The sequence below is a fragment of the Gigantopelta aegis genome, chromosome 2 (assembly GCF_016097555.1).
Source record: "Gigantopelta aegis isolate Gae_Host chromosome 2, Gae_host_genome, whole genome shotgun sequence".
NCBI lineage: Eukaryota > Metazoa > Mollusca > Gastropoda > Neomphalida > Peltospiridae > Gigantopelta > Gigantopelta aegis.
In genome coordinates this window covers 27445687-27472827 of record NC_054700.1, presented here as the reverse complement: position 1 = coordinate 27472827, position 27141 = coordinate 27445687, and the positions used below count along the sequence as shown (strand labels likewise).

General features: G+C 35.8%; 1 protein-coding gene across 1 annotated transcript in view; it reads left to right on the top strand.

Annotated features, from left to right (window-relative positions):
• Positions 1-18261: 18261 nt before the first annotated feature.
• The window catches only part of LOC121383352 (ras GTPase-activating protein 1-like), a 66353-nt gene continuing 57473 nt past the window's right edge, over positions 18262-27141 (top strand). The window contains exons 1-2 of the mRNA XM_041513333.1: positions 18262-18407; positions 26175-26198. Of these exons, the coding sequence (XP_041369267.1) occupies positions 18262-18407; positions 26175-26198 (170 nt within the window). The remainder of the gene's footprint in view (positions 18408-26174; positions 26199-27141) is intronic.

Genomic DNA, 27141 nt, shown 5'->3' with positions numbered 1-27141 from the left:
GAAGTAAGGTAGTTGTTAACATGACTTCCACCATGGAAACTGTTATTGCACATAATTAACCGCCTATTAGTCTGGTTGTATAATTTCAAAATGAACATATTGTGGGGAAAAGGTAAAGGAAAATTAATTCTATATTTTTCTGAATCAGTACACTCCATAGTGTTCCAGACAAAACACCTCCATGTCTGGGGCTTGGAGATATGGGTTTTTTTTTACAGCACTTTAAAATTAGGGCTTTAAAATTTTAGATTCACCTATATATGGGGTAAGGATAACAAATTTACGGTTTTTGGTCACTTGTAGTCTTTTTCAAGTCAATGAAAATTGGCAAGAAGTTACAAAAATAATTACGCTTTACTGTTGTTTATGGAAGGACTTGATGTGATGGTGTTGTCATTATCAAATCCAAAATGGCTGCCATTTTGGCGGGAAACACTAAAATATTGTTTGGTGGTCAGCTCAAGTTATTCTAGTTCATCAAAAGCAGCTGAAACTAACTGTAATGAAGTTCTTTTTAAAGATACTAATGCTTTGGTCTGAATTTCGTAGGTAATTGGATCTATGATGACATGGGTTCGAATCCTGAAGACGACAATAAACGTTCATGATAATTGTATTCAACCGTTTCATTCACCAATTATAAAGGACTAACAAATTTTATTTTATAATAATGTTACAAAAGTGATCACCCTTTACAGGTGTCAATGATTTAATTTGATATAATAAAACAATCATGAACAAATCCAAGATGGCGGCCATTTTGGCGGGGAAAACAACAATATTGTTTCCTAGTTATTCTAACTAATTATAAACATTTGAAACTGCCTGTAACGGAATTGTATTTATTTATATTACAGATCCTAACAGGGTGGTCTGTTGTTCTAGGGTAATTAGATGTGTAGTGGCATAAGTTCAAATCCTGAAGATGCAAATTTGATTTCACATTAATTTCTTTCGATCTTCTTACACCTGTGTTAACACGTTTTACTTTTAGTCTCTTGTGGTTTTTCTTTGACAAAAAAAAAACTGGCAAAAAGTGACAGAGTGGTTACTCTTTATTGAAGTATATAGGTAAATTTGTTATAACACCATTAAGACCAAATCCAAGATGGCAGCCCCTCCCCCACCAAAAAAAAAAAAAAAAAACACAACAAAACCCTACAACAAAACAAACAAAACAAACAAAAACAAAAACAAAACAAAACAAAACAAAAAAGGACAATGTTTCACTAATTAGCCCACGCCATTCTAATTCATCAGGACATTTGAAACTGCTTGAATTAACTTTTATTGTATCTTCATTACAGATCCTAATAATTTGATATGAATTTCAGGAGATAATTACACATCTACTAAGCACCAGGAGATGATTACAACTTGGGGTAGGGAAGGGAGAAGTTGTATAATTATTTGATTTTAATTTTGGGGCCAATGGATTATCTGGGGAGTTTTGTGGAGGTGACTGTACTTCCTACCCACACTTCCGACGTCTGCTAATTATTTACAACCTTTTCAAGCAACGTTTGTGTTGATAAATAACTCACTGACACGATCCAAACATGTTTACAGGTTCGTATTGGATTGACTGGGACTTTAGCTTTCACACCCGAAACTCCAATGTTTGACATGTTATTGTTAACCCGAATATGAAATGACCATATTGCCAAGGTGGATCAAATGCACAGTTTAATCTACTGAATAGTTTACATAAATAGTCGGATACTGTTGATATTTTTGGTGGATACCATTGATGGCATTCTCTATTGGTCCAATATGTTAAACAGTGCAACCAATGTCTGGTACCTGTACAAGCGAACTGTCATCGAGTCAGCACCTTACAATCTTCGTCCTCTAACAGCCAAGAAAATACAAATACATGAATACTTATTGTCCTCGGAATGTCTTAAGCTGCCTATAATTTACCAACTCTCTCGCAGATTGAGCAGTCTTTGCTATAACTGTCGCCAGTTTAGTCAAGTGCTATACCAAAATGATGATGTCGTGTCACACCCACTTCATGTTTAAAACAAGATATTTTTCTAACAACTGGGTCAAGCATTGATGCCATCATTCATTGTGTGAAATGCGGAAGGCCCCACTGCTTTATACTTTGTTCCTCCAATGACATTTATGAACAGATGTGTTCATTGTGTCCTCATTCCAGTGATGCCGAACAATACTAATAATTTGCTGGTAGAGGCAATAGGTGTATAAGCATCTTATACTTCTTATTTTAATACATGGCCATTCACTTTTCATATGATTCGTGAGCATACCAATGCAGCAAATGAAAAACGTGTGTACATTTCTCACTGAAAGTACTGCTCTGGAAGCTCTCGTCAATTCTAATCTGAGATGGTCCGACAATAACTGAATGGAATAGCCAGATACATGTTCAGTGTTTTGTTTTATCCTACTATATTCTGGGTTGATGATTTTTCAAATTTGTAAAAACATGACGTCATTATCTATTGGTGTATTTTAAGTAGGGGAATATCCTCATAACTCTCCATTCCTGAAAAATAATGGGACTCGGTCCTAGCGGGCGTGCTGTAACCTCACCGTGGTGCAGGGGTGTAACATTCTCTTTGAGAATGGCCATTACAGCACAAAATTGAAGTTTTGAGTAAAATTCAGTATCCGTGATATTTGTGTTTTTGTACAGTTCTTTACACTGTTTTTATTTGAATCTTGAATTTTTATAGTGATGTTGATCATCACTTTATTTATTTGCATTACCATAGTTTGACACCCAATAGCCGATGTATTTTTTCGTGCTGGGGTGTCGTTAAACATTCATTCATTCATTCATTCATTCATTCATTCATTCATGCCTCGTCTCCATTATTTATCAGGAATGGAGAGTTACTCGGACATTCCCCTATACTGACATGCGCATCTTGGTGTCAACAAGATCATCATCTAAACACCGGAACAACTAGTGGGCTCCTATTGAATTCATTTTATAAAAGATGTGCATCGAAGGTTAACCCGGTCATTAGAATTTAGAAAACACGCTTTCTATTCATAGATTTGACATGATATTTTCTACATTTGAACGTACCAATAGTAAGCAGACGAAAGCTATATCTCAATTCGGGAAACAGCAGCTCACATATTTTATTCATCTGATACGCAAGACACTATCAAAATACTTTGTATAGCTTTATTCAATTCTAATGGAATGACGTCAATGACAATTCGCTTTCACAAGTACCAACCGTTGATTGTGCAGTCAAACATTTTGGAATCGCAAATGATGACTTTAATAGTATATAAGGTACACAGACTATGCAGTGGATGAACTTGAACAGTGAAGTGATTGGATCCTTGTTCACGAGGTTTGCAACATGGTTGATTTGAACTTGAATCTATAATGGCAGACATGGACAAACACTGGAGAGTTTGAAGAATCATTTTCCTTTCCCCACTTCTGGTTAAAATGTCGCACGATCTATATCGCACAGCAGATAAAGCCTTCTTGAACCACTAATGGGTTGTAATTGAAACAAAAGTACCATTAAATCATTAATCATTATGAAATATCGTTTGGAGAACTGATTTATTTTACAACTGTTATAAAGCTAGGCCATTGCTATTTAAGTATCTTAGGTATGGATGTTCTTGTTAGAATTTGTAACACGCCCACCATCTGCTTGCTAAACCCCATGAGTAAACGTTATGTAATATTAACTAGTAGACACTGGTATTCCACAATAATGCTGTTGGTACGGTGTCACCTTATGCCAATAATGAAATGGCGGGAAAGGAACATTTCGTATTTTATTTCATTGTTTCAAAACATCCATGTTGTGGTAGCTTTCCCCAAAATATATAATTATCAACTAGTGATAATTAAAAAAACACTGTGATTAATATACATATATGTGAAAGAAAAGATTTGTTTAATTTCGATAAAATTATGTGAGTTGTTATTGATAGTGACTTTGATATGTTGGTCTCGGCGGCGTAGTTGAATGGTCATAGCCTGATGCGCAGTCGGTCTGGGATCGATCCCTGTCAGTGGGCAAATTCGGCTAATTTTCGTTCCGGCCATTGCACCACTACTATTATATCAAAGAGCGTGGTATGTCTTATCATGTTTGTGAGGTGGTGCTTATAAAAGATCCCTTGCAACTATTGGTAAAATGTAGCGGGTTTCCTCTCTAAGACTGCATGTCAGAATTACTAAATGTTTGATATCCAATAGCCGATCATGAATAAATCAATGTACTCTAGTGGTATCGTTAAACAAAACAAACTAACTTTTAAAACTGTATTTCAAAGGCCCTGATTCATGCTTTCTTGTATTTGATAAAAAGAGCACACAAAAATATAGCCTATATCCATTTCTCATCAGCTTTAACCACCTACTATACTCACCTACTACCGGCGGTCGTTAGTTAGTGCCGTATGTATCCATGCTTAAGTATATAGTTGAAATGTATCATATGTATTCATATTATGTTTGTATTAGCTTATAGCATGACTGTAAGGTAGTGATACCAGGGCCCCCAACCCTGACACTACCATATGGCCTGGTGCAAATAAGGTGTGAAATTTGACACAGAAAAAGTATTTCTTTAAACATGCACAAATCACCTATTTTTGGATGGGGTACATGTTTTATTTTAGCAAAATAAAAATTAATTGCATGCAATCAAGCTTATATTGGTTTCTGGGATTAATAAACTATATTACAATTAAAACAGAAAAAATCATAAGAAACAGAAAACAAAGTCCACAAAAGACCCAAACAAACAAACAAAAACTAACGCGCGCTCCGTTCTTATAATTTGTTGCAATTGACTCCTTTTTTTAATCGATTAGTTTGCAATTTGTTATTTTCAGAAGAGTATGTAGGACTTTGATTTTAAAACTTTAACTGAACTAGTTTGACTACCTGGCCTTAGTAACATATTTAGGTCAATTCTAAAGGGGCTAGGGGGCAACATTGTGAAAACTAGATGTCCTGAAATGCAATTTCTTGTATTCTATAATAAAATAATATAATAAAATTCACTTTTTTTTCTTCTTTTTTTGAGCATAGGTCAAACCCCGATCCTCCCCCAAGCCCTCCTTGCACACACACATGAGAAATGCGCGATGTTCAATTTCTAATAAAACCTCCTTTCTCCATATCTTTAATATTTCGCACACCCTCCTCCATTTAATGAGTTTGTAATAAGGGTGTCACTTTAAGACACACGCCAGACAACTAGATTGGCACGCTCCATCTTCCAGTGAAACAGAGGGTTGTACATTGAGAGTGAAAAATACTGTCTGGGCCAGTCATTAAGTCGCTACGTGTTTCACTGGAAATATGTACACAACGGTAGTCACGTCAGAGAGAGAGAGAGAGAGAGAGAGAGAGAGAGAGAGAGAGAGAGAGAGAGAGAGAGAGAGAGAGAGAGGGGGGGGGGGGGGGGAGTACCTGTAACATGCCCATGTACCACTAAGGTTTCAGGCATGTCTGTCGCGGATCAAGTCTTTGGATAGCCAGTGGCCTGGTCCGGGACAGAATCACGTCAGTACATACGTATTTAACTGGAACATTATTGAAAGGGGATATTGTCAGGTTTCTGCATATAGTGTGTGTATTAGTGATTTGGGTGCCCAGCCATGTTGGCATCAGGGGTAATGAAAAGGCAGAGTCAGCTGCCAAGTCTGCTTTGGATTTGCCTCATTTCCCTGTACTGATTTTAAACATTAAACATAGTATCAACCAATTTATCTTTTCGACTTGGCAACATGATTGGGACGGTGCGTTTGCGAACAAGCTCCATGCTATCAAGCCAGTCTTGGGATAGTGGCAGTCCTCCTATAGGCAGTGCAGGAAGGATGAAATAGTCTTGTGTCGTACTCGCATCGGTCATACCTACTTGACCCATTCATTTATCTTGAAGAAAGATCCTCAATCTCAGTGTGTGCACTGTAAGTGTACTCTGACGGTACGCCACATTTTGGTGGAGTTTAAGCATCTGACAGAAACTAGAAAATATATATTTGGCCAACGACGTGTGATGGAATCATTTCGATTCCATCCAGAAATGTTAATACATTTTTTACGTGATACTGACTTTTATTCTAAATTTTAATATTACCTATCTGTGATATTTGTAATTTTCGCATAGTTCTTTAAACTGTGTTTTTATTTAACTTTTGAATTTTTATATTGAACTTCATGTTTAGACTTTATCGTAGTTTGACACCCAATAGCCGATGTATTTTTCATGCTGGGGGTGTCGTTAAACATTCATTCATTCATTCATGTATTCATTTGTATTGGTGGTTAATTTGTGAAATATTTGTTATCGGCGAACTCGACAGTAATCAATGTAATAGTATTTAACGTCAAACAGAATTATTGTTGTATTAGAGCGAGAAGCTTTGCCTACCTATATGGTAGGCAGCCATGCTGTGTTTTGGTTTAATCAATATTTATTTTACAAAACCATATTGGGATTAGCCTATATTAAGATCTCTCCCTACATTTTACATGCGGATACATGTTTAAATACCATAGACTTATATAGTGGATTTCAACAAAGAGAAAGAAAAGGAGAGGGGGTGGAGAAAAAGATGTGGGTATAGTGAGTAGAAAACTGTAGAACGGTTACATTGAATTGGGGAATTTCTAGCATAAACTTAGTGTAAACTTTAGCAAAAACGTTTAATAGCAGTTATGCATTTTACAGTAGTTTTAATAATTTCTTCATTTTCTTGTTCACTAAATTCTGGATTTCCCAATAAGATATTTTTTATAATTTAGATGTAAATAGTTTGACATAAATTGTTTGTTTGTTCATTGTACAGGGGACAGTAGAGAATGAAATGATCTGTATCTTCTATAGGATGCCCACGAGAACAAGCCGGATCATCTGAGATATATCAAGGAATTTACGACTATTAAGATCACTGATGTTTAGATGATGTGGAATATCTGCTCAAGTCTAGAACCCAGATAAAAATATCTAGGAACAGCTTTGTCTGATTTCTTTAATTGATTTTTAAAATATGTCAGTGATTCAGCTTTCCAGATTTAAACATTTAATGCATTCCACAACCTTATTCCAGAAGGAAAACAAAACTGTGAAAAATGCTGTTTTCGCTATACAGTTATCTCTGACGGCAGAGAGCGATCACAACAGTCCAAATGTTCATCTAGATCTTAGACGGCAGAGTATTCGGACTAATATTTCTGTAGGCAGCTTATTTGGCTACAAATCATATATTGTAATATATTCATGCATTCGTTTATTAATTATTTCCTTTTTTCATTTATGTATCTTAACACCAAACAGTTCTTTTTTATGCTGGCTTGTCGTTGAACTTTCATTCATTCATCCATTCATCCATTCATCCATTCTTTCATTCATTCGTATATTGGCTGTTTGTACATTTGTATTGTCTAGGTGGTCGTTATCATTGTTTCCTTGACCTGTTTTTCAGCTTGGGGTTTAATTAACTCCACAGCTTTGTACAATTTTAACAAGGTGAACACTTTGCCCACTAATCGTGTCTTTGTTTCTTTTGGTTACTTGCTGTTTTGAGTCGGACACTTCATTACATTTGAACATGGAAAAACCTGATAAAAACTTTAGAAAACAGGAAAATCAATGTAATCATACAGTCCTTAAATGTACACAAGCTCGCTTCGCACTCTCCCCAGTTATATAATTATTGTGAAAAATATTTCTGAAAACGGCGTCAATCACATCAATTGAATAATTAATAAGTAATTTTTAACTATTTCAAATTAACCCATGGAGTGTCGATAGCGGGCTTCCTCTTTCATTATCTGTGGGGTCCTTAATTCTATAATGCCATTAGGATCGATCCCCGTCGGTGGAACCATTGGGCTATTTCTCGTTCCAGCCAGTGCTCTACAATTGGTGTAACAAAGGCCGTGGTATGTACTGTCCTGTCTGTGGGATGATGCATATAAAAGATCCATTGCTGCTAATCGAAAAGAGTAGCCCGGGAAGTGGCGACAGCGGGTTTCCTCTCTCAATATCTGTGTGATCCTTAACCATATGTCTGACGCCATATAACCGTAAATAAGATGTGTTGAGTGCATCGTTAAATAAAACATTTCCTTCCTTCTATGATGCCACATAACCGTAGGTAAATATGCGTTGAATGCGTAATTAAATAAAACATTTCTTTATTAAATTAAAATTAAACAGCTAAGTCTAAAGATATAAATAGATCTTACATTTGCAAAATGCGGGGACTGGAATAAATAATGGTATTTTCGTCACCTAAGTTGTTTTTGAAAAAAAAGAAGGGCATACTCTATTTTGCTTCTCTTTGTAAATAGCAAAGGTTTTGCATAATTTTTATAGGCAATTATTGTTATCAACTCAAAGAGTGTTCTTTCAAAATACAATAAGTTGTAAGCTCGATTATTGTCTGTGGGTTTTCTCATTTTAGCCAGTGCTTCGTTACAAGTATTAATAATTATAATGTTGTATATGTGCTTTATTGTCCATGGGGAACTGCACACACACACACACACACACACACACACACACACACACACACACATATATATATATATATATATATATATATATATATAAACTAAACTAAACTAAACATTGATTCATATTTATATTTTTGTGAACCAATTCATGATTTAGTTATCTCCCTTGTAAATTATTACGTTTTAATTATTGAGGTCAGTATTGCTTCTTCGTTTCTAAGTTTAATGATTATCAATGCATCTGATCGTATTCGAATTTGTTTTAAATTTAAACAATTGCACCATTACAAAAGTGGATATGAAAGTGCAATTACGATAAACAAAATATTTTTTTATCTAAATCTAACTGAGTATGAAGCTAAACAATGATGTCGTTGAGTGTAAGTTAAAATTTAACTTTAATTCGATTCATGTTTTGTTTTCGTTAGTTTTTTGGAAGATCGTTTTGTTTGCACAGTTGTATTATTTAAAAATTATTAATTTAATAATGTCCATGGTCAAGTCAATTTTCCGGAAATATTTCAGTGGAACAAATATTCGAAAAAGAAACATGGCATAGCCTCTATTTATTGCATTAAAAATGAATTTGTCTTACATCGATACACATGCTAGAAACAGTTTTGTCTGGTCTTTTATGCGTTTTTTTTTAATTTCACTGGAGTATGGTTGCATGAAACCTAGGATAGTCATAATATGTGTGTGTGTGTGTGTGTGTGTGTGTGTGTGTGTATCAGAGATGGGGTGATTACTTGACAAAAGTAATCGATTACGATTACGATTACGATTACTTTAGAATGTCACGATTACGATTACGATTACAAGATAATTGAAAGTAATCGATTACGATTACGAATACATTGTCTAGTAATCATGATTACAATCATGATTACACTTCCACAAATCTACACAAATAATGAAATGATGTGACCACCATGAAGTTATGCATTTTATTTTACAACCATACCGATTTCATTCATTGAAAGACATAATGAATAATTTTTTATTATTTATTAAATTATTTCAAACATTTATAAACGTATATATACTGCAGGGAGGGAATCAGTTTCCAAAACCAGATTTATTATTCTTAAATTTGGATTATTGACGAAAAGGTACCCATAACCATAGGTATAATTATTGTATCAATGCATAACATATATATTTTGTTATATTATTGAAATAAGCCATAATTAGTAATTGCAAACTATCTGATCACTATTACTTGGGGTCTTTTTTATTGTTTGTAGAACGTATACCATTTAATACCATCCACAAATTAATTTAATTTTTTTTTTAATCTATAAATGAAGAAATAAAGAACGAAAGAAAAGAACAAACAAGTAAATAAATACTTAAAATGATATCAGCATACATACACATGCGCACAAGTTGCTCACTGCAATTAATTGTTGACATTCTAACAATGACTATTATTAATGAATCGATTTGCAGTCATGCTTGCTTTGTGCCATATTATAAGGATCCAATTGTATCGGTGAAAATTACAAGTATCTTGGTCTGGGTGTGTTTATTTTGGTATCATTAGAAGCGCCGCGTTTCGTAAAACATCTATTAAAATCAGCTTTCTGGAATTTTTATCAGATGTATTAATATGTTAAGCTATTGTAAAGGAAAATAAACCAAGGTTTATTGTGATAGACTACTTTCAACTGAGTGTTTGCTTAATTAGTTACGTTATTTGTGGTTGTGTCTGCGACAGGGTGAGGATGACTGCCCATGGAATCAAGCTTGGTACGACTGGCTGGCTGCCTGTCTGCAGTCGTAACCACTAACAAAAGAAAAGAAAGTTTGCCACGGTACCATTGGTGAATTTTCACACCTGGTGACAAAACGAGATATTGTCAAGCGTGATAACACTGTATATGCATTCAGAGGAACGCAAGTGTTTTATTATAAAAACAAATACATATATATATATATATATATATATATATATATATATATATATATATATATATATATATATATATATATAATTCTTTTTTTTTACGGCAATGAATTAGGACACAAAACTGGGGCATGATGCAGCGCCCTTTTATATATTGCTAGCTAGAACACTATTCATTAAAGTGGTTTTATAGTAAACGTAAGCACGATAGATACCATTATGTGAATGTGTGTCTTTATCCCCTGGGTAACATTCATTTGATCAATCCAGACGTTATGCTTCTAACTACAGGCACTGTTACTGGAGTTAATGCTAAACACATCTAAGTTTAGTAAATAATTATGAGTAATCATGAAAGTAATCGCTGATTACGATTACATTAGCAATGTAATCGATTACGATTGCGATTACATGAAAACATGTAATCGATTACAATCAATTACGATTACTGATTACAATTACCCCATCTCTGATATATATATATATATATATATATATATATATATATATATATATATATATATATATATATATATATATATATATATTGGTATATTGGTATATTAATTTAGATATAATCACTAAAGTGTGTTTACTTTGTTCTTTTGTCAAACACCTTTGTCTACCAGATGAAACCCTCAAGTTTACATGAGCATTATGTTTGTTTACAAATGAACTTGCATATCAGAATGAAATTATAAGAAAATACATGAAGTCTTACTGAAGTACAAAGTCCTAAAATAAAGTCCTGGAGCTGAATGTTACACTCCTGACATGAACTATTCTTACTTACCACTAGTGAACAAATTGGTTCTCGTTAGCTTACTGATATAATGCATTTTGTAAGCTCAGAAGAGATATAACATTCTATTTTCTTTGTTAACATGTTGAACGCTCACTTGTTCATCAAGAATTTCTTTTCAGCAAAGCTACAAGTGTGTTAATAAATTTAACAAATATATAAGTATCCATGATAAATGATACTAACTGTAACATTCATGGTGATTGATATTCGATAAAGTTTCATCTGCTGTGGTTTGAATATGAGTTCGTTGATATGTTTGTTACATGTTTATGTGATTGGAAGATCTGGGATGTAATTAAATATAACTATGATTTGATTCATTGCTTTCAATGCGAGGTCAGGTCAGGTCATAGGGTTTTACGTGCACATTCAGAACAAGCTGTTGTAGCGCACGCCTGTCGTGGGCACAAGAGCCGGCCTTGGCCGGCTCCTCCGTCCATGACAGGAAAGGTGGGGGGAGGGGAGAGGAGGGACCGCCTGCGCTGGCAGGTGCAAGGGAGCACCAGCAGCCCGATTGGATCGGTAGCAGGCGGGTGGGTGGTGGTGGTGCTACGGAATTTTGAATGGAGCCGTTAATGCCAAAGAGAAAAGGGTGCGCAGTTTTGATTGAGGAAATTTGGCGCAATTTTGAACGGTCGGTCGAAAGGTAAATGGCCGAGCTAGTATAGGTTTTTGAATCGAGAGTAGCTCGTTAGTGAATCTTCAGTGCGAGGAGTGGATTTTCTATTTATAAGTATACAAATTTTACATAAACGACCTAATTGATAGATGTATTGTTACTTTGCAGACTGAAACTGCAAGTTGGTCATTAGTTCTAGTTACATACTATTGTCTGAATAAAGACAAATCATATCATAATTTAACCATAAAACAAATTCAAATGGGCATAAGAATATAACTTGGAGGGTAACAATATACCACCATGTTCAGTAATTAATTGTGGTGCCATGTGTCGGCCTACTGAGCTAAAGTTTTGATCACCTGTTCATGGTGATCTGTATCATTCAGAAACTCAAGGAAATATAGTTCAGCTTGCCTAACCATTTTGTTTCACCAATTTCCTGAAGTAACATTATCAAATATTTAAAAGATTGGGGAAATTGAATTTTTTTTTAACAATGGCAATGTTGACATGGTTCAAATATGTAAAATATTTACGTGTATTTTGTTTATTTGATTATGTTAGCTTTAAAAGCATAAACATAGAGCTTCTGTTGTTAAATAAAATGTTAACATCTTGTTCATTCCTCGTTGTATTTTCTTGTATTCGTATATCTCCATAACTGCTACGGTGTTTCATTATATACGGTGCCCGGTGTGCTGTTTAGTCCATTTTGAATTTTCAACCTGTGTGTCATTTTGTTAATTTTCACCCTGTGTGTCATTTTGTTACTTTTCATGCGTTAAGCTTTGGGGCGGGGCGTAACTTAGTGGTACAGCGCTTGCCTGATGCGCAATCGATCTAGGGTCGATTCCCGTCGGTGGTCCCATTGGGCTATTTCTCGTTCCAGCCAGTGTTCCACAACTGGTGTAACAAAGGTCGTGATATGTACTATCCTGTCTGTGATATGGTGCATATAAAAGATCCCTTGCTGCTAATCGAAAAGGGTAGCAAATGAAGTGGCGACAGCGGGTTTCCTCTCTCAATATCTGTGTGGTCCTTAACCATATGTCCGACGCCATATAACCGTAAATAAAATGTGTTGAGTGCGTCGTTAAATAAAACATTTCCTTCCATTAAGCTTTGTGACCATGTCTGCATTATATGTTCCTGAGGGACCATGTTAACATTTGTGTTTAAAACCAAACTATGACCCATAAATATCAGTACTACAACACCTACCTCAAGGTATTAACTGAAGAAAATGGTACCTTTCATGGCTCGTTTTCGGCATAACCTTGATTCAATGAAACAAGCAAAAATGGTCTTCACGTGGCGCCGTAGTCTAATCTTGTGTTATGCAAATAGCCGTAGTTATGTACAGGATAACGAACCTGTATTCGAAACATACAGAGATTTTTTTTTTTTAATGGAAATAAGTCAACTTCGTGCATTTTAGATGATGAATTGTATATAAAACCTGTCGGGGTTTGTGTTTATTTTCATGCAAATGTAAAGAAAACAAGAATTGAATAGGAATTAAATGTAACATTTGCAAAAACAGGACTATAGTAAAAACGTCCTTCTCCAAAATTTATGAACGTAGTAAGTTTTCATATTATTTAGCAAAAATACCCCTACCCCCAAACAATTCACCACCACCACTTCTAATAAATCACATGCGTCGCAAGATGACAGAAGCTGGAGTGACCAGCAATATATTAATTTATCTTTCAACTGGAGGTGATGGGGAAATGCAGTCTTCACATTTGGGGGCTTGCGACGCCTATGTTAATTATAAATTACTAGTATTTATTTTACATATGTCTAAGGTTTCGCACGTACGGATACCACATGGAATGTTTTCTTCTTATAACACGCTATTAACTTAGTTTACAAACAGTTGTGAAAATAATACGTTTTAACTTTTATCTTGGTAAAACGAATATGGCTATATAAGCAAGACACATATTCTTCCAGGTTGTTAGGTTGTTTGATAGTGAATGATATGGAAATAAATTGTTTTTGGTGTTAAAGAGTTCATGCATACATTAAAGTAATACTCCTGATGGGTATGAAGAAATAACTTAATCAGTCGACGAACTCATTTCTTCATCACTATCTTCGTTAAGGGGGACTATCACAGGGGGGTATTTTATTTCTTATAAAACTATTTTGTTTTCTAAAATCTTCTTCGATCTTTATTACATGTTTAACTGCGTCAGAGAAGTGTGTAGGTGTGACAGAGTTCAATGCATGTGCAAGTTCTCTCCGCACCGTGGTCATTTTACCATCATTATGACGAGCTATGTGCCCTTTGACTTGACTCCAGATCAGTTCTATCGGATTGAGTTCAGAATGTCTTGGCGGCAGTCTTAGACACAAGTGCCCATGGCGTTCAGCAATATCATCAGTAACAAATTGCTTTGCACATTTGTTACTTTTCACAAGTTCATAAAGAACTGGCTTTGTCATGTTACTCTCAAAAGGTATATTTTTGTTTCGTAGCCACGACTGAATTTCTTCCTTTTTAGCGTTTAGTGCAGGACATCGTGTAATCTCAGTTAATTTGTTGTGGTAGCTTGCGTTATCCATGACGATAACAGAAGGTTCTGGTAGAGAAGGCATAAGCTGTTCTTCAAACCATTTGATGACATTTTCATGATTCATCTCACCATGATAGTCTCCGTCTGTTTTTTTAGCCTCAAAGATCAATTCACAGCCATCTATCAATCCATATTTATCACAGCCAGAATGACAAATAATAAGTCTTTTTCCCTTCCCAGTCACCGAACAGAGTTTAGGAACTCGATCAGCAGCGTCTGATTTCGGCAGGTGATTGGCGGTACTTGTGCCCGGGTGTATATCTGTCCAGTGGTGGGATGTTGTGTGGTTGACATCCACCCAGGTCTCATCTTGATACACTATTAAATACCCCTGTTCTCGTAAACTGGATATTTCATGGAGATAGGACAGTCTCCTGTCTGATATATTGGCGTCCTCAAAAATAACTTTTCCGGTTGTAGACATATGTTGGTATTTAAAATCGAGGTCATGGAGTGTTCTTCGTAAAGTTGATATGGATATGTTGATTCCACATTCCTCCCTTAAAGCCACGTTAATCTTATGTAATGTAGGTAATTCGCCCTCTCTATAAAATCTGTATACTTGTCGTCTAATAACATCTTTATCAAATAAATCGATGAGTTTTCGGTCGCGTTTTTTAACAGTGATTTCTGTGCTTGGATTCGTAGAGCTTAGATTTTTCACAGTTCTTTTTACTGTTGAAACCGAAACTTTAAGTGCAGCGGCAACTCGATCGACAATTCGCTAAGAAGCATACCTAGGTCTACCGCGCTGATATTCATCTTCAAAATAATCGAAAACGTTCTTAATACACGATTTTACATCAACTGAAGTGTTTTTCGATTTACCCATATTTTTACTCAAATAACAATAACAAGAATGTCGACTAATACATTTTCAATGAATTTATATACCCTACCTAACTTGTATTTTACGTGGTTTACACATTGCTACAATAGCACGTGCAGTCATAAATAATGATGTTATTGACCAAGCAATGCTATCGTATTTTGAACATTCAGGGCTGTGTCTGCGGGATGAAAAAGTGGTTGAACCCATACGAGTCCGAACAATAGCCCTTTGGTTTTTCACATTACAAATGTAACACCCAACCCCCAAACCCTAGCACCACCCTAAATACTATACATATATATATGAGATGAACAATGCAGTTTCAATGGATACTTACCACGTGCATTCAGTCAGCAACACCAAGCAGGTGTGAGTTTCATAGTAGGCCTAGAGCATAAATTAGCACTAGAATGAGAACGACACCGGATACTCATACTAATGGTGATGAAAAAGTGAAAGGTTACACGTGGGGTACGTTTTCTCAAAATTACTACATTACCAAGTATCACACATGAACCAGATTTTATACATTCATTAATAACAATTTTCGCCGTCAACCAAATCTGAATTTATACTGATTCAGTGGCACTTTTTTTTAATGGCTTATAAAACCTGTCGTCTGTGACCTTCACCTTCAGTTAAGTTAGATTCTAATGAGTTAGGCTCACATGTATGACATCATTTTTTTTTCTAGTATTCTCTTCCATTACCGTAGATGTACATTAACGTTGGTTTTAATTTTAATCAACGTCAAAATTGAAATATTGTTGTAATTTATGTGTACAGTATACTGAAAGTACAGAAAAGTAAAACGAAATTAGGACACCACAAAGTGCAAGTTTGTGTGTGTGTGTGTGTGTGTGTGTGTGTGTGTATGTGTGTATGTGTGTGTGTGTGTGCGTACGTGTGTGTGTGTGTGCGGGTTTGGTCACAAATTCATGTGCGTTAAAGGGGAAGTAAACTCAACCATGATCCTTATGTGTTGGAAAGATGCACCCGGGCCACCAACACATACAGACACTTTAAGAAATGAAAAACGCGTAATTTTAAAGTTAACAACAACAACAACAAAAACGTGATTATTGCTGCTAACTGGGGGCAACCATATTTCCTTTTTGTTTTCGTTGCGTCCGGTATTCTAGCTTGGGGGCGAAGTGACGTCAGCTCTTACCAACTCCTGTATGCACTAGAGCTTAAAAACACTAAGATGGGGGTGGGGTGGGGGACAGGATATGCATACGTAAATAAAATATACTTAATTGCAGTATTTGACACCTTTTTTTATTAGCCACAGGGCATGGCAATAATAGTTATTTACTAGCCCAACATTGAATATCACTAGCCATGGGAGTGGGCTACCATATAATCTACAAGCCCTGTTTTGTCTAAAGACACCACTAGATCTCACTGATTTGTTAATCATCGGCTATTGAATGTCAAACATTTGGTAATTTTGATATATAGTCTTAAAGAGGAAACCCGCTACATTTTTCAATTAGTAGCAAGGGTTCTTTTATATGCACCATCCCACTGACAGGATAGCACATACCACAGCCAATGATATACCAGTCGTGGTACACTGACTATGGGGAGGTAGCTAGTTTAGCCACAAGTCAATATATACTGCATTGAAAATTTTGTTTGTTTTCGGCCGTATGTTGCCTTTTGGGGGTTATTAAAAGTTCATTACCCAATTCAAACTAGCAAACAACCAGTTAGTTTGACAAATCTGTTATTGTTTAGATGGTATTCGAATATTCGCTCGTCAGTTAGGCCCTATATCGATATTATTTTTAATACCAATTACCTTTTTCCCCTCTTTTTTTTTGGGGGGGGGGGATGGGGTAGGGCTGGGGGAGTTGTCCAACTACTTAAATAAAGATTTTTTAAAAGTATATATGGCTTGTGCCATCACTGGAGGCTGTGTCCCGTCCACTAGATATTGTGCCGTATCACCCCTACCCTACTCCCACCCCCTACTCCAGTTATCGTTCTCACGGGCCTGATATTGCGCGGATTAAAGGGACATTCCTGAGTTTGCTGCATTTTTTAAGATGTTATCGACTAACAGAGACTTTTTAACGATTGTAATTGCATATCAAATATATTTTTATGCATAAAATATAAGTGGCTATATATTAAACGTGTTTCTGATCGTTCTAATATTTGTACTAGGTTAAATTTCATTTTATTTCCTAAAATATTTTTTTTTCGTACGTACGAAATTATTTCAAGACAAAATCCAGTTTGGGCTACTTACAAATATTAAGACGACCAGAAACACATTGAATATACAGACACTGATATTCTAAACAAGAAAATATATTTACTATGTGGTTTAATCGTAGAAATATTTTATTAGTCGGAAACACCTTGCAATGCAGTAAACTCAGGAATGTCCCTTTAATTCTGCCGGTTCTTCATTAAAAAAAGGTTAGTATTATCGATAGTGGGATGTATTCATTGGTGTGAAACCGGCCTCGGTGGCGTCGTGGCAGGCCATCGGTCTACAGGCTGGTAGGTACTGGGTTCGGATCCCAGTCGAGGCATGGGATTTTAAATCCAGATACCGACACCAAACCCTGAGTGAGTGCTCCGCAAGGCTCAATGGGAAGGTGTAAACCACTTGCACCGACCAGTGATCCATAACTGGTTCAACAAAGGCCATGGTTTGTGCTATCCTGCCTGTGGGAAGCGCAAATAAAAGATCCCTTGCTGCCAATCGGAAGAGTAGCCCATGTAGTGGCGACAGCGGGTTTCCTCTCAAAATCTGTGTGGTCCTTAACCATATGTCTGACGCCATATAACCGTAATTAAAATGTGTTGAGTGCGTCGTTAAATAAAACATTTCTTTCTTTTTTCTTTCATTGGTGTGAAAGAACCCACTAAGTCTTGTGGTTTTTGTAAGCACAGCAAAAAGACATACCTTGTGTACTCCAGGAAACAGTCAATGAATTACCTGTTCCATTATTAACCAATGAAAATGCTTAATTCTAAATGTGCGGAGCTGCAACTCAAGTATGGCTGACAATAATAAGTTTGTGAAAGAAACACCAGATACGACTGCTGCTGTTGAGTGCACGGATGATTTCGACCCACTGTCTGGAGCGATAGAATGCGTTGAAGAACAAATAGAGGGCCAGTTGACAGCGCCTGATGAAAATCTGTGAGCACTGTTCTTTTACGTTTTACTTTATTCACCAGTTACAAAATGTGTTTTCTGTAGATTTATTTTGTAGCCTTCCCCGTACTGTTTAATAATCTGCCAAAGACTGTCATATTAAGGCAGAGAATAACAGTGGCTGCTGGTGTGTGTTACGTTAAAACAAGTGTTCTTTAATTTTATGATTGCCATATTTGTAATTAATGTAATATTTCAATTTGACAAGACTGGGAGTTGGGAGTGGGATCTAATCATACTGATTCTGAATCATGAATGTGGCTCTGCATTGGCATTGGTTGGGGGTCAGCCCATTGGAAGCAGGTTAACTTGCCCCAATACCAACTCACCCAGATGGTTGGTCAAAACATCCCAAACTGTAGTCCGGAGAGAAGTAAGGTAGGACTTTCCTTTGGCACTGTCACGTATAAAGAACATTATAAATACTTATAATAAATAGTTATGGTTAGTGACAGTGCCAAAGGAAAGTCTTTCCGGATGTAGTAAGTGAAAAGTATTGACATAACGTGCCTCGTGCACTACCGAAATAGTAGCTTAAGATTCCCGCTCTAATAGCAGGGCATAAAATTTGTCACGAACGATTATGTCGTTCGTCTGTTGGTTATGCACAACTAATATCGACACGAACGATGAATCGTTTGTGCAAAAACTATAATTGCTCATCAGAAAATGTAAACTGACGTGTTTTGGCTAATATAACTATTGGAATAAAATAATAAGAGAACGGGTCTAGCATTGCAGGTGTGAGAAACAAACAATGTATCCGTTTGAACTTGACATTGCGGTCAATTACAAAGTCGGCACTGTTATTAGAAGTGTCAATAACATTTAGTAACATAATCGCACGTTCCCTTTGATCATTTCGCTACGTGTGGTAAGCAATATGCGGTTTGGAAATTAAAGCTGTTTATGAGTATTTATTAAACGTGACATCACCTTAGCCCGGCATTTAGTTATAGAGTTGTAAAATGCGAAAAAATGCAAAAAGGACACCGCTAGTGAAAAAACTTTCAAAAAAATTGTGTTTTTCCCCGACGATTTCGCAGTTAATTATGCTGTATTCATAACGTCTGGCACTGTGATATGTTACACTAAAACTGAGCTCATGAAAGGAGCATTGAACATCGGTTTAAGATACATTGTTGATATATATATATATTTTTTAAAGGTATGTAATAAATACTGAACCTCACATACGTTATTTTCACTTCCTATTTATTGCATACGTTTATTGTGAGCAAGAACATACCACCCGACCTCTACGCGGTCTCGTGGTAAATATTCTTGCACACAATAAACTCGCACAATAAATAGGAAGCGAAAAAACCATATGTGAAGTTCTGTATATTTATTTATTTTTTGACACCTGTGTGGTTACGTTGAAAATATGCATTAATTCTGAAACTGTATTGTAATGAAAACAAGTACAGCCCTTGCTAATCAATTTATTAAAATATGACAAACACAGCGAAGAAAATAGTACGTTTAATAAGGGACTTTAAAATAATGAAGTGGAAATTAGAACATGATGAAACACTGAGTTGCAGCATCGGTTGGATCGATTGAGGATTCACAGAACTTCTGGTCTTTCCATTCAGACCCGGAAGCTCAAAGCTTCCGGAAAATCCCTGTTTTGATTCTCATTTGATTACCGTTGCCGGTTAACCTTTTTATTTGTATCTGAACCACTGGAGAAAATCGTTCATGCAACCACTAAAACCAGACAAACGACATATCATTTGTCTGAAAAAATCTAATTTTATGCCCTGTAATAGTAATAGTACTAATACAATAACAATTCTATGTTAGCTGTTAAATACCTTTAGATTCAGGGCTAGCTCTGGCACTCGCCAAATTCACCAGTTGCGAATTTTGAAAGTAGTTGGCGAATTTTATTTTAATTTGGCGAAATAATTTCATGTAATAATGTACATTTTTCAGAAAATAACTGTCGATTTCTGTAATTTTAAAAGTTTAAATAGACAATTTGGCGAAATATTTTTCTCACCCAGAGCTAGTCCTGACTGACTGTTACTTTTCGAGTTCCCTGATAACACATGTTTCACATATTAATCACTAATGCACACACTACAGGAAGAAACCTATCAGCAACTACATATTTAACTGGAATATTATTGAAAGGGGATGCTGTCAGGTCTCTTCATGTAGTGTGTGTATTCGTGTTTAATTAATATTAACTAAGTAAAACCTAAAAACGAGTGCAAGTGAGATAAATTTTATATGTGTGTGTGCTCACAGGCGTTCGGTTCCTGGTGTGTGGGTGATTTGTTAACGTTTTTACAACTGATACCACTAGATGGAACAAGTCATTTGCTTACATTGTATTGTCGTATATAATGTAGTCAATATATATATGACAATATAGTGTACGCACATGACTCGTTCCATCAAGTTATTGTATAAAGCACTTGTCATGACATCATATTAATTGCGTCATGTTGTTCAGAGGCTTCCACCCCTCTTGAAAAGTATTCCATTAAAAAAAGAAGCAAAATGACAGTCGGCAAAAAATTACAGCAAAGTCGATAAAGTATTAGGTGACACAGTTACAATTTAGTATGTTAAATCTGTGTGATTATAATACTAGTACTTTTTTTTCAAGATTTTTGTCTGGACAAAATGTGGGGGAAATCTAACAGTAATTAAAGGTAGATGAGTAATTAGGAGATAACTGAAGGCATATTATTATTAGCCTGAGGTTAAAAATGAACAGTTAAATAGAGAATAACACCCACAGATCTAAAACGTCCATAGTGTTATGTTCATTGTAAGCTGAATCGTTTTTCCGTCAACTTGGCATGTTCCAGTTGCTAATGATGTCACTTTCTAATGACACCATTAGCTTTCCAGGTGTTAATTTCATTTGATCCTGAAAAAAGAATGTAATTAGCCAATCACAATACAGAACACATCAGTTTTTCTGCCAGAGGGTAAAATGGGTATGGCACCATACCCAAAATTTGTTGCAGATTTAATTTTTTAAGTTTTTGACAAAATTAATGACTCTTAAAGTATGATTTTCGTAACCCTAAACCTAACCCATTTTCTTTCTGGGGGAGGTCCCCTTCCCTCTTTCCTCTTCCCCCCCCCCCCCCCCCCCCCTTGCTCCCTGTCAACTGCGATTGCATTCAGCACACACATTATAAATATTCAATTCCATAGCGCCATACCCAAAATTTTCTTTCTGGCAGAAAACCTGCACATTCGCCATCAGTTTATAATTTATCATAGTTAACAATGTGGTTTGAACTTTAGCGTTCCAGAATTATTGAACAGTGGGATGGAAGGATGTGACATAATCTACACATCATGACATAGTTGATTATGATATAATGCAATCATGATGACGTCACATTAATTACGTCATACTTGAGATGCTTCTACCCCTCTTGAAGAGTATTCCATAAAAAAAGTAAAATGACAGACAGCAAGAAATTATGTAGGGGATTTCGGCGAAGTCGATATAGATGACATGGTTCCAATCTGGTACATGTATGTGGAATCTTGGCAAAATGTGAGGAATATATATATTGGTAATTAAAAGTAGCAGAGTAATTTATCGTAATTATTAACATTGTGGTTCAGATTTTAAAGGATTTGTAGAGTTGTCAATATTCAGAAATACATTTCAAGTTATTTTAATCTAATTAACTTTAAACATATCAGTGATTTTGAGGTGAAATATTTTGAGGTCAGCATGTCTGTAGTTAATTTGGTCGTGATTGTTTTTTGCATGTATATATTTTTTGGGCACAATTAACATTAATCGCCTTAATTTTGATGCATTCTAAAGCCCTGCAGGGGTCTAATTTGAGGGCATTTTGCGGACACGACAAGTCTTGTCTTCTGTTTAATAAAAAAATTAGGGCATGAAGAAAAGTTTCAGAAGTAGCAAGACAAACATTTCCTTCAAATATATTGAACAAAATCGCTTTGAGTAGGGAAGGGCCAACACACTCTCTGCAGTTCCACTGCTAATAACTATATCAATTGACAAAAATCATGATACCTAAAGAAGTTGGACAGCTTCGCATATTTGGCTGCTGCTGAGCTAAGCTCCTGCTCTGTTGTTTTGTTAATCCTCCCTTGCCGAGGCATTTTGATGTTCAACAACAAAATACATAACTGAATCCTGGCGCATATATGTGGGATTCCGTAGTTGCAATATATTGGGAGCATCATAATTTTAATTTTGGTATAATCTGATCCGAGTTTGAGTTAGTTTCTTTCATAGTATGTCAGACAATTTTGATCATGTTAATACAAGAAAACTATAAAGGTATTACCTAATTAACATAAAGCATATACTGGTCTAAGGTCAGCAGAAAAAAACATCCACTATATATAGACTGATTTATGCACTTTACGGTAAACCAAATGGCCACACCAGGAACCAATCAAATAATTTGCAAATGTTGACGAAATGTTAGCTGGCTGAACATGGGGCTGACCTTGTTCCACGATCATGTGATCAAATGTACTGCTGCATCCAGGATGCGGTCTCCTGCAGTGTAGCCTGGGTTGTTGATGGAAGTTGAAATGCAAATAAATTTTAAAAGAAAATGTCTAAGAAAAATATGTGTGTTTTTACGCTTTGTATTTGACATGGTCAGTAAAACAATGCAATGAGGCAAGGAAAGATACATATCCAACAAGGAATGGATAGGAATGGCACACTTGGCAAACCAGGTAAGACACCGCAGCAATGTTTTTGCCATAGACACCATACAATATTTTGGGCATAGCGACATGTAAGGAGGGAAACTACAGAAATTGCTTTTGGTACTGTGCTGAAATTCAAACCCTGACATTGTGTATACAACAGAGAGACTGTGCACTGCATATGCCAAAAATTAATCATGACATATATTGACACTTTAACAAAAGAAAAACACATAATTTTAGAGTTAATAAAAAAAACATGATTATTCCTGCTAACTGGGGGCAGCCATTTTGTTTTGTTTTTGTGAGGTCCGGTGGTATAGCTTGGGGCGAAGTAACGTCAGTTCCGTCAATCTCCTCTATGCACAGTGTAAACAAATGCTCTAATTTACAAGGAGCTTCACTTTCATCAACCTGACTTGTAAAACAACATAAATGACTTGATAGTATAATAAAGTATTTAACTGAATATATTTCAATTTGTATCAGTAGAACGAAATGGAGTTATAGTATTTTTCTTTTTTTTTAAATCCAAAGAAAAAATGCATATTGTTAGGCCTATTGGTAGGGTATGTTCGAGCAAAAACGACCACTCATGATACCCAAGTGATACTTTTCTTTGCTTTGGGACAACATAATTGGTCAGTTTTGTGATTTTAGATGGGAAAGTCTACTTAATCAAGGGTTTTACAGATTTACTTACAGTAAGAAAGCAGGATGACTGGTAATGTCCATTACGATTTGAAGGGAATCCGTGCGATTACCACACAATACCCTGTGATCATAATAAAAGAGGCACATCTTTTTAAGTGTGTCTAGACACAGTATCTGGGGACCACCTAAATATACACCAGTCTATCAGGAACTGCAGGTACAGGCCACGGAAAGAAAAGACCAATTAACCAAGAAAACACTCCGATTATTATTTCATTACATGGGTTAATTTATGTACAAAACATAATACAGTTATTTCAGCACTTTAACAATGGTGGTTTATTTTGTATAGAAAAATAAAATATAATTGTTACTGGCTAACTGGAATCGCTATTACATGTATTACAGAATATTGCGATGCATCTGCAAAAATCAGGTATGTGATGTTTCTTCAGTTTGAAGACTAATTCCTGACGTGACACGTTGTGTATTACGTAACCACCAGCTTGCAAGAGGGCATATTCACTGGGATGGTACAAAATGGCTGCACCCATTTTATATATAATAGCTGTCACATTTAACCATTTTATCGTTGAATATGCATACCAGGTCAAATGCCATAATTGTTCCCTCCTTTAATGACGTCGGATATTTGCTTTATCTTGTTCAGGCCGAATGACAAATTTCACTTGGCAGAGCCTTGCAGAATTTCCCATTGTTACCTTCACAAGATAAAACAGATATCCGACATTATTAACTAGCTATTCTCTATATTTATAAGTGCATTGTAAGCTTGTACCAGATTGGTTAATGTTACTGGTACAGTAGAATCTCATTGGCTCGAACGCCAACAGTCGAACCTACCGGTATTCTCGAACCAAGAACAAAGTCCCGATTTTTCTCTATTAAACCCTTTTATTTTGGTGCTGATTGGTCGAATACCCCTGGGGTTGAACAGAAGCTTTCTCTCAAACCAGTTTATTGGTCCGAACTGTAAAATTAAACATATTTAGCTTGAACGGCTACGTCTATCCGAACAAATATAAAAAATAAATTACGTATGATGTTTTCGTCGACCATTTCACACTTATCGTGTTGTTTATTTAGCACCTGTCGGTAATTATCTTTCAGGTACAGACAATTGTAATGCGGTAATCGTTAGATGAATGAACCTTGCAAGTAAACTCCAATCAACTCATGAGTCAATTAGACCATCTCGCCCAGCCGGTTTTAGGGAAACATGCGAGGTTGTCCGATTGATTTTTATGTTACAGAAGCACCCGACAACGGCCAAATGCATGGTTCGAACTACCTGATGGGTCGAACAGACTTTGATGCACCGACAGTGTTCGAGCCAATGAGATTCTACTGTAGTTTGTTATGTATAATGTTAATATTTAAGATAATACGATGGCTTTGATATTAACCTCAGTCCTCATTATATCACATGTAATGAATGAATGAATGAATGAATGTTTAACGACACCCCAGCATGAAAAATACATCGGCTATTGGGTGTCAAACTATGGTAATGCAAATAAATAAAGTGATAATCAACATCAATATAAAAATTCAAGACTTAAACAAAAACAGTGTAAAGAACTGTGCAAAAACACAAATATCACAGAATTTTACGGATACTGAATTTTACGGATACTGAATTTTGTGCTGTATTGGCCATTCTCAAAGAGAATGTTTACACCCCTGCACTACGGTGAGGTTACAGCACACGCAGGGGTATATCACATGTATGTCAGGATAATTAGTTAATGACGTAGGATATCAGATCTTTTATCCTGTGAAGGTAAGAATGGGAAATTCTGCGAGGCTTACCCATTCAGCCTGAACAGGATAAAGCCAACATCCTAAGTCATTAAACTAGTTTTTATTTTTATCCTGTAATCCATCAATAATTGAGGGAGAAAGCTATTAATTCTGTTTCTTTCAGTGACATTGTACAATGATTTTACATTGTCAAACAAATGATTTTAATTTTTATAGTGTATCTACAGGTATGCTTGTGACGTGACATCAAAAGTCATAATCTGCCAGTATACGTTTATGATTTTGCTTTAATCAGTCATCATAATCAACCAATAGAAACAGTGGTTGCTGGATCAGTCATCATAATCAACCAATAGAAACAGTGGTTGCTGGATCAGTCATCATAATCAACCAATAGAAACAGTGGTTGTAGGATAAAATTTAATTTTTACCTGTTATTTCTATTCTTCTTGACATCACTGGTACATGGCGTATGTACATGTATGTATACATACTTAAATATAAAATACTTATGCATTACTGAAGGCAGTCAGAGAAAGATATTGTGTTTGTGTGTGCATGTACATGTTTGTAATTGTTAATGTCTTAATTATAAAATAATGATTTAATGATTTCCTTTGTAACACGCAGCAAACCAGTGACGGATTACAGACAGTAAGTAAATGTATATATATATATAAGTGTTGTATCTTTTAAAACAGGGCTAGATCAACCAGATACTATAGATTCTACAAATTAGACCAGTTGTAAATTTTAAAAACAATTGACAAATTTTATTTTAATTTTATGCAAAATAATTTTGTGTGATGATTGACATTTTGTTGGGTTGTTACTGGGTTTGTGCAGATGTTAAAGTTGTACAGATAATTTGATGCATTTTTCGCTTCACCCACAGTTAGCACTGTTTTAAGCTTATAGGAACTTATAGGCCCTATCAGGCATGGCGGAAGCCAGTAGACATTGGGGCGGGACAGGTGGGCTGATTGATATTGAGGGTGCAAAGCAAAGTAACTAGGGGGTTCGGGGATATGCTCCCCCGTAAAAGTTTGATAACTAGATGTCCTGAAATGCAATTTCCTGTTTTTTTCAAGTAAAATTCATCTCTGCCTTAAAATTTACTACCAATCATATTTTTTATTCAGAATTATTGAAGGGGGGGGTGGGGGGGGGGGGGGGGGTGGTCTCCACCGTGCTTGCCTAGTATTTATTATGGAATTTTTATTGTATTGTTATTTAATATGTAAATTATGACCACTGGGAAGTTTAACTATGGCACACGGAGGTCTTTATTCCGAAAGTTCCCATCCTTCCTGGCAGGTCGGGCCATCATCTCTAGTCCCCCGGACAGATAGACAGAGAATACAGAGTTATTAATCGTCTAATATGTATCATTTTAGTCCTGGGAAATAGCAACCTGCAAGAAGCAGTCCATTTGTTAGGACTTGTTACATACAAATGTATGTACTTGCAGTTGATATAAAACTAAATTCACCTGCTAACATTACCAAATAATAGCAAATATTTTTTTTCAAGAGACAGATGTATGTACAATCACCTCACCTTCTATTTAGCAGGGATTCTAGAATTTTTATAAAAT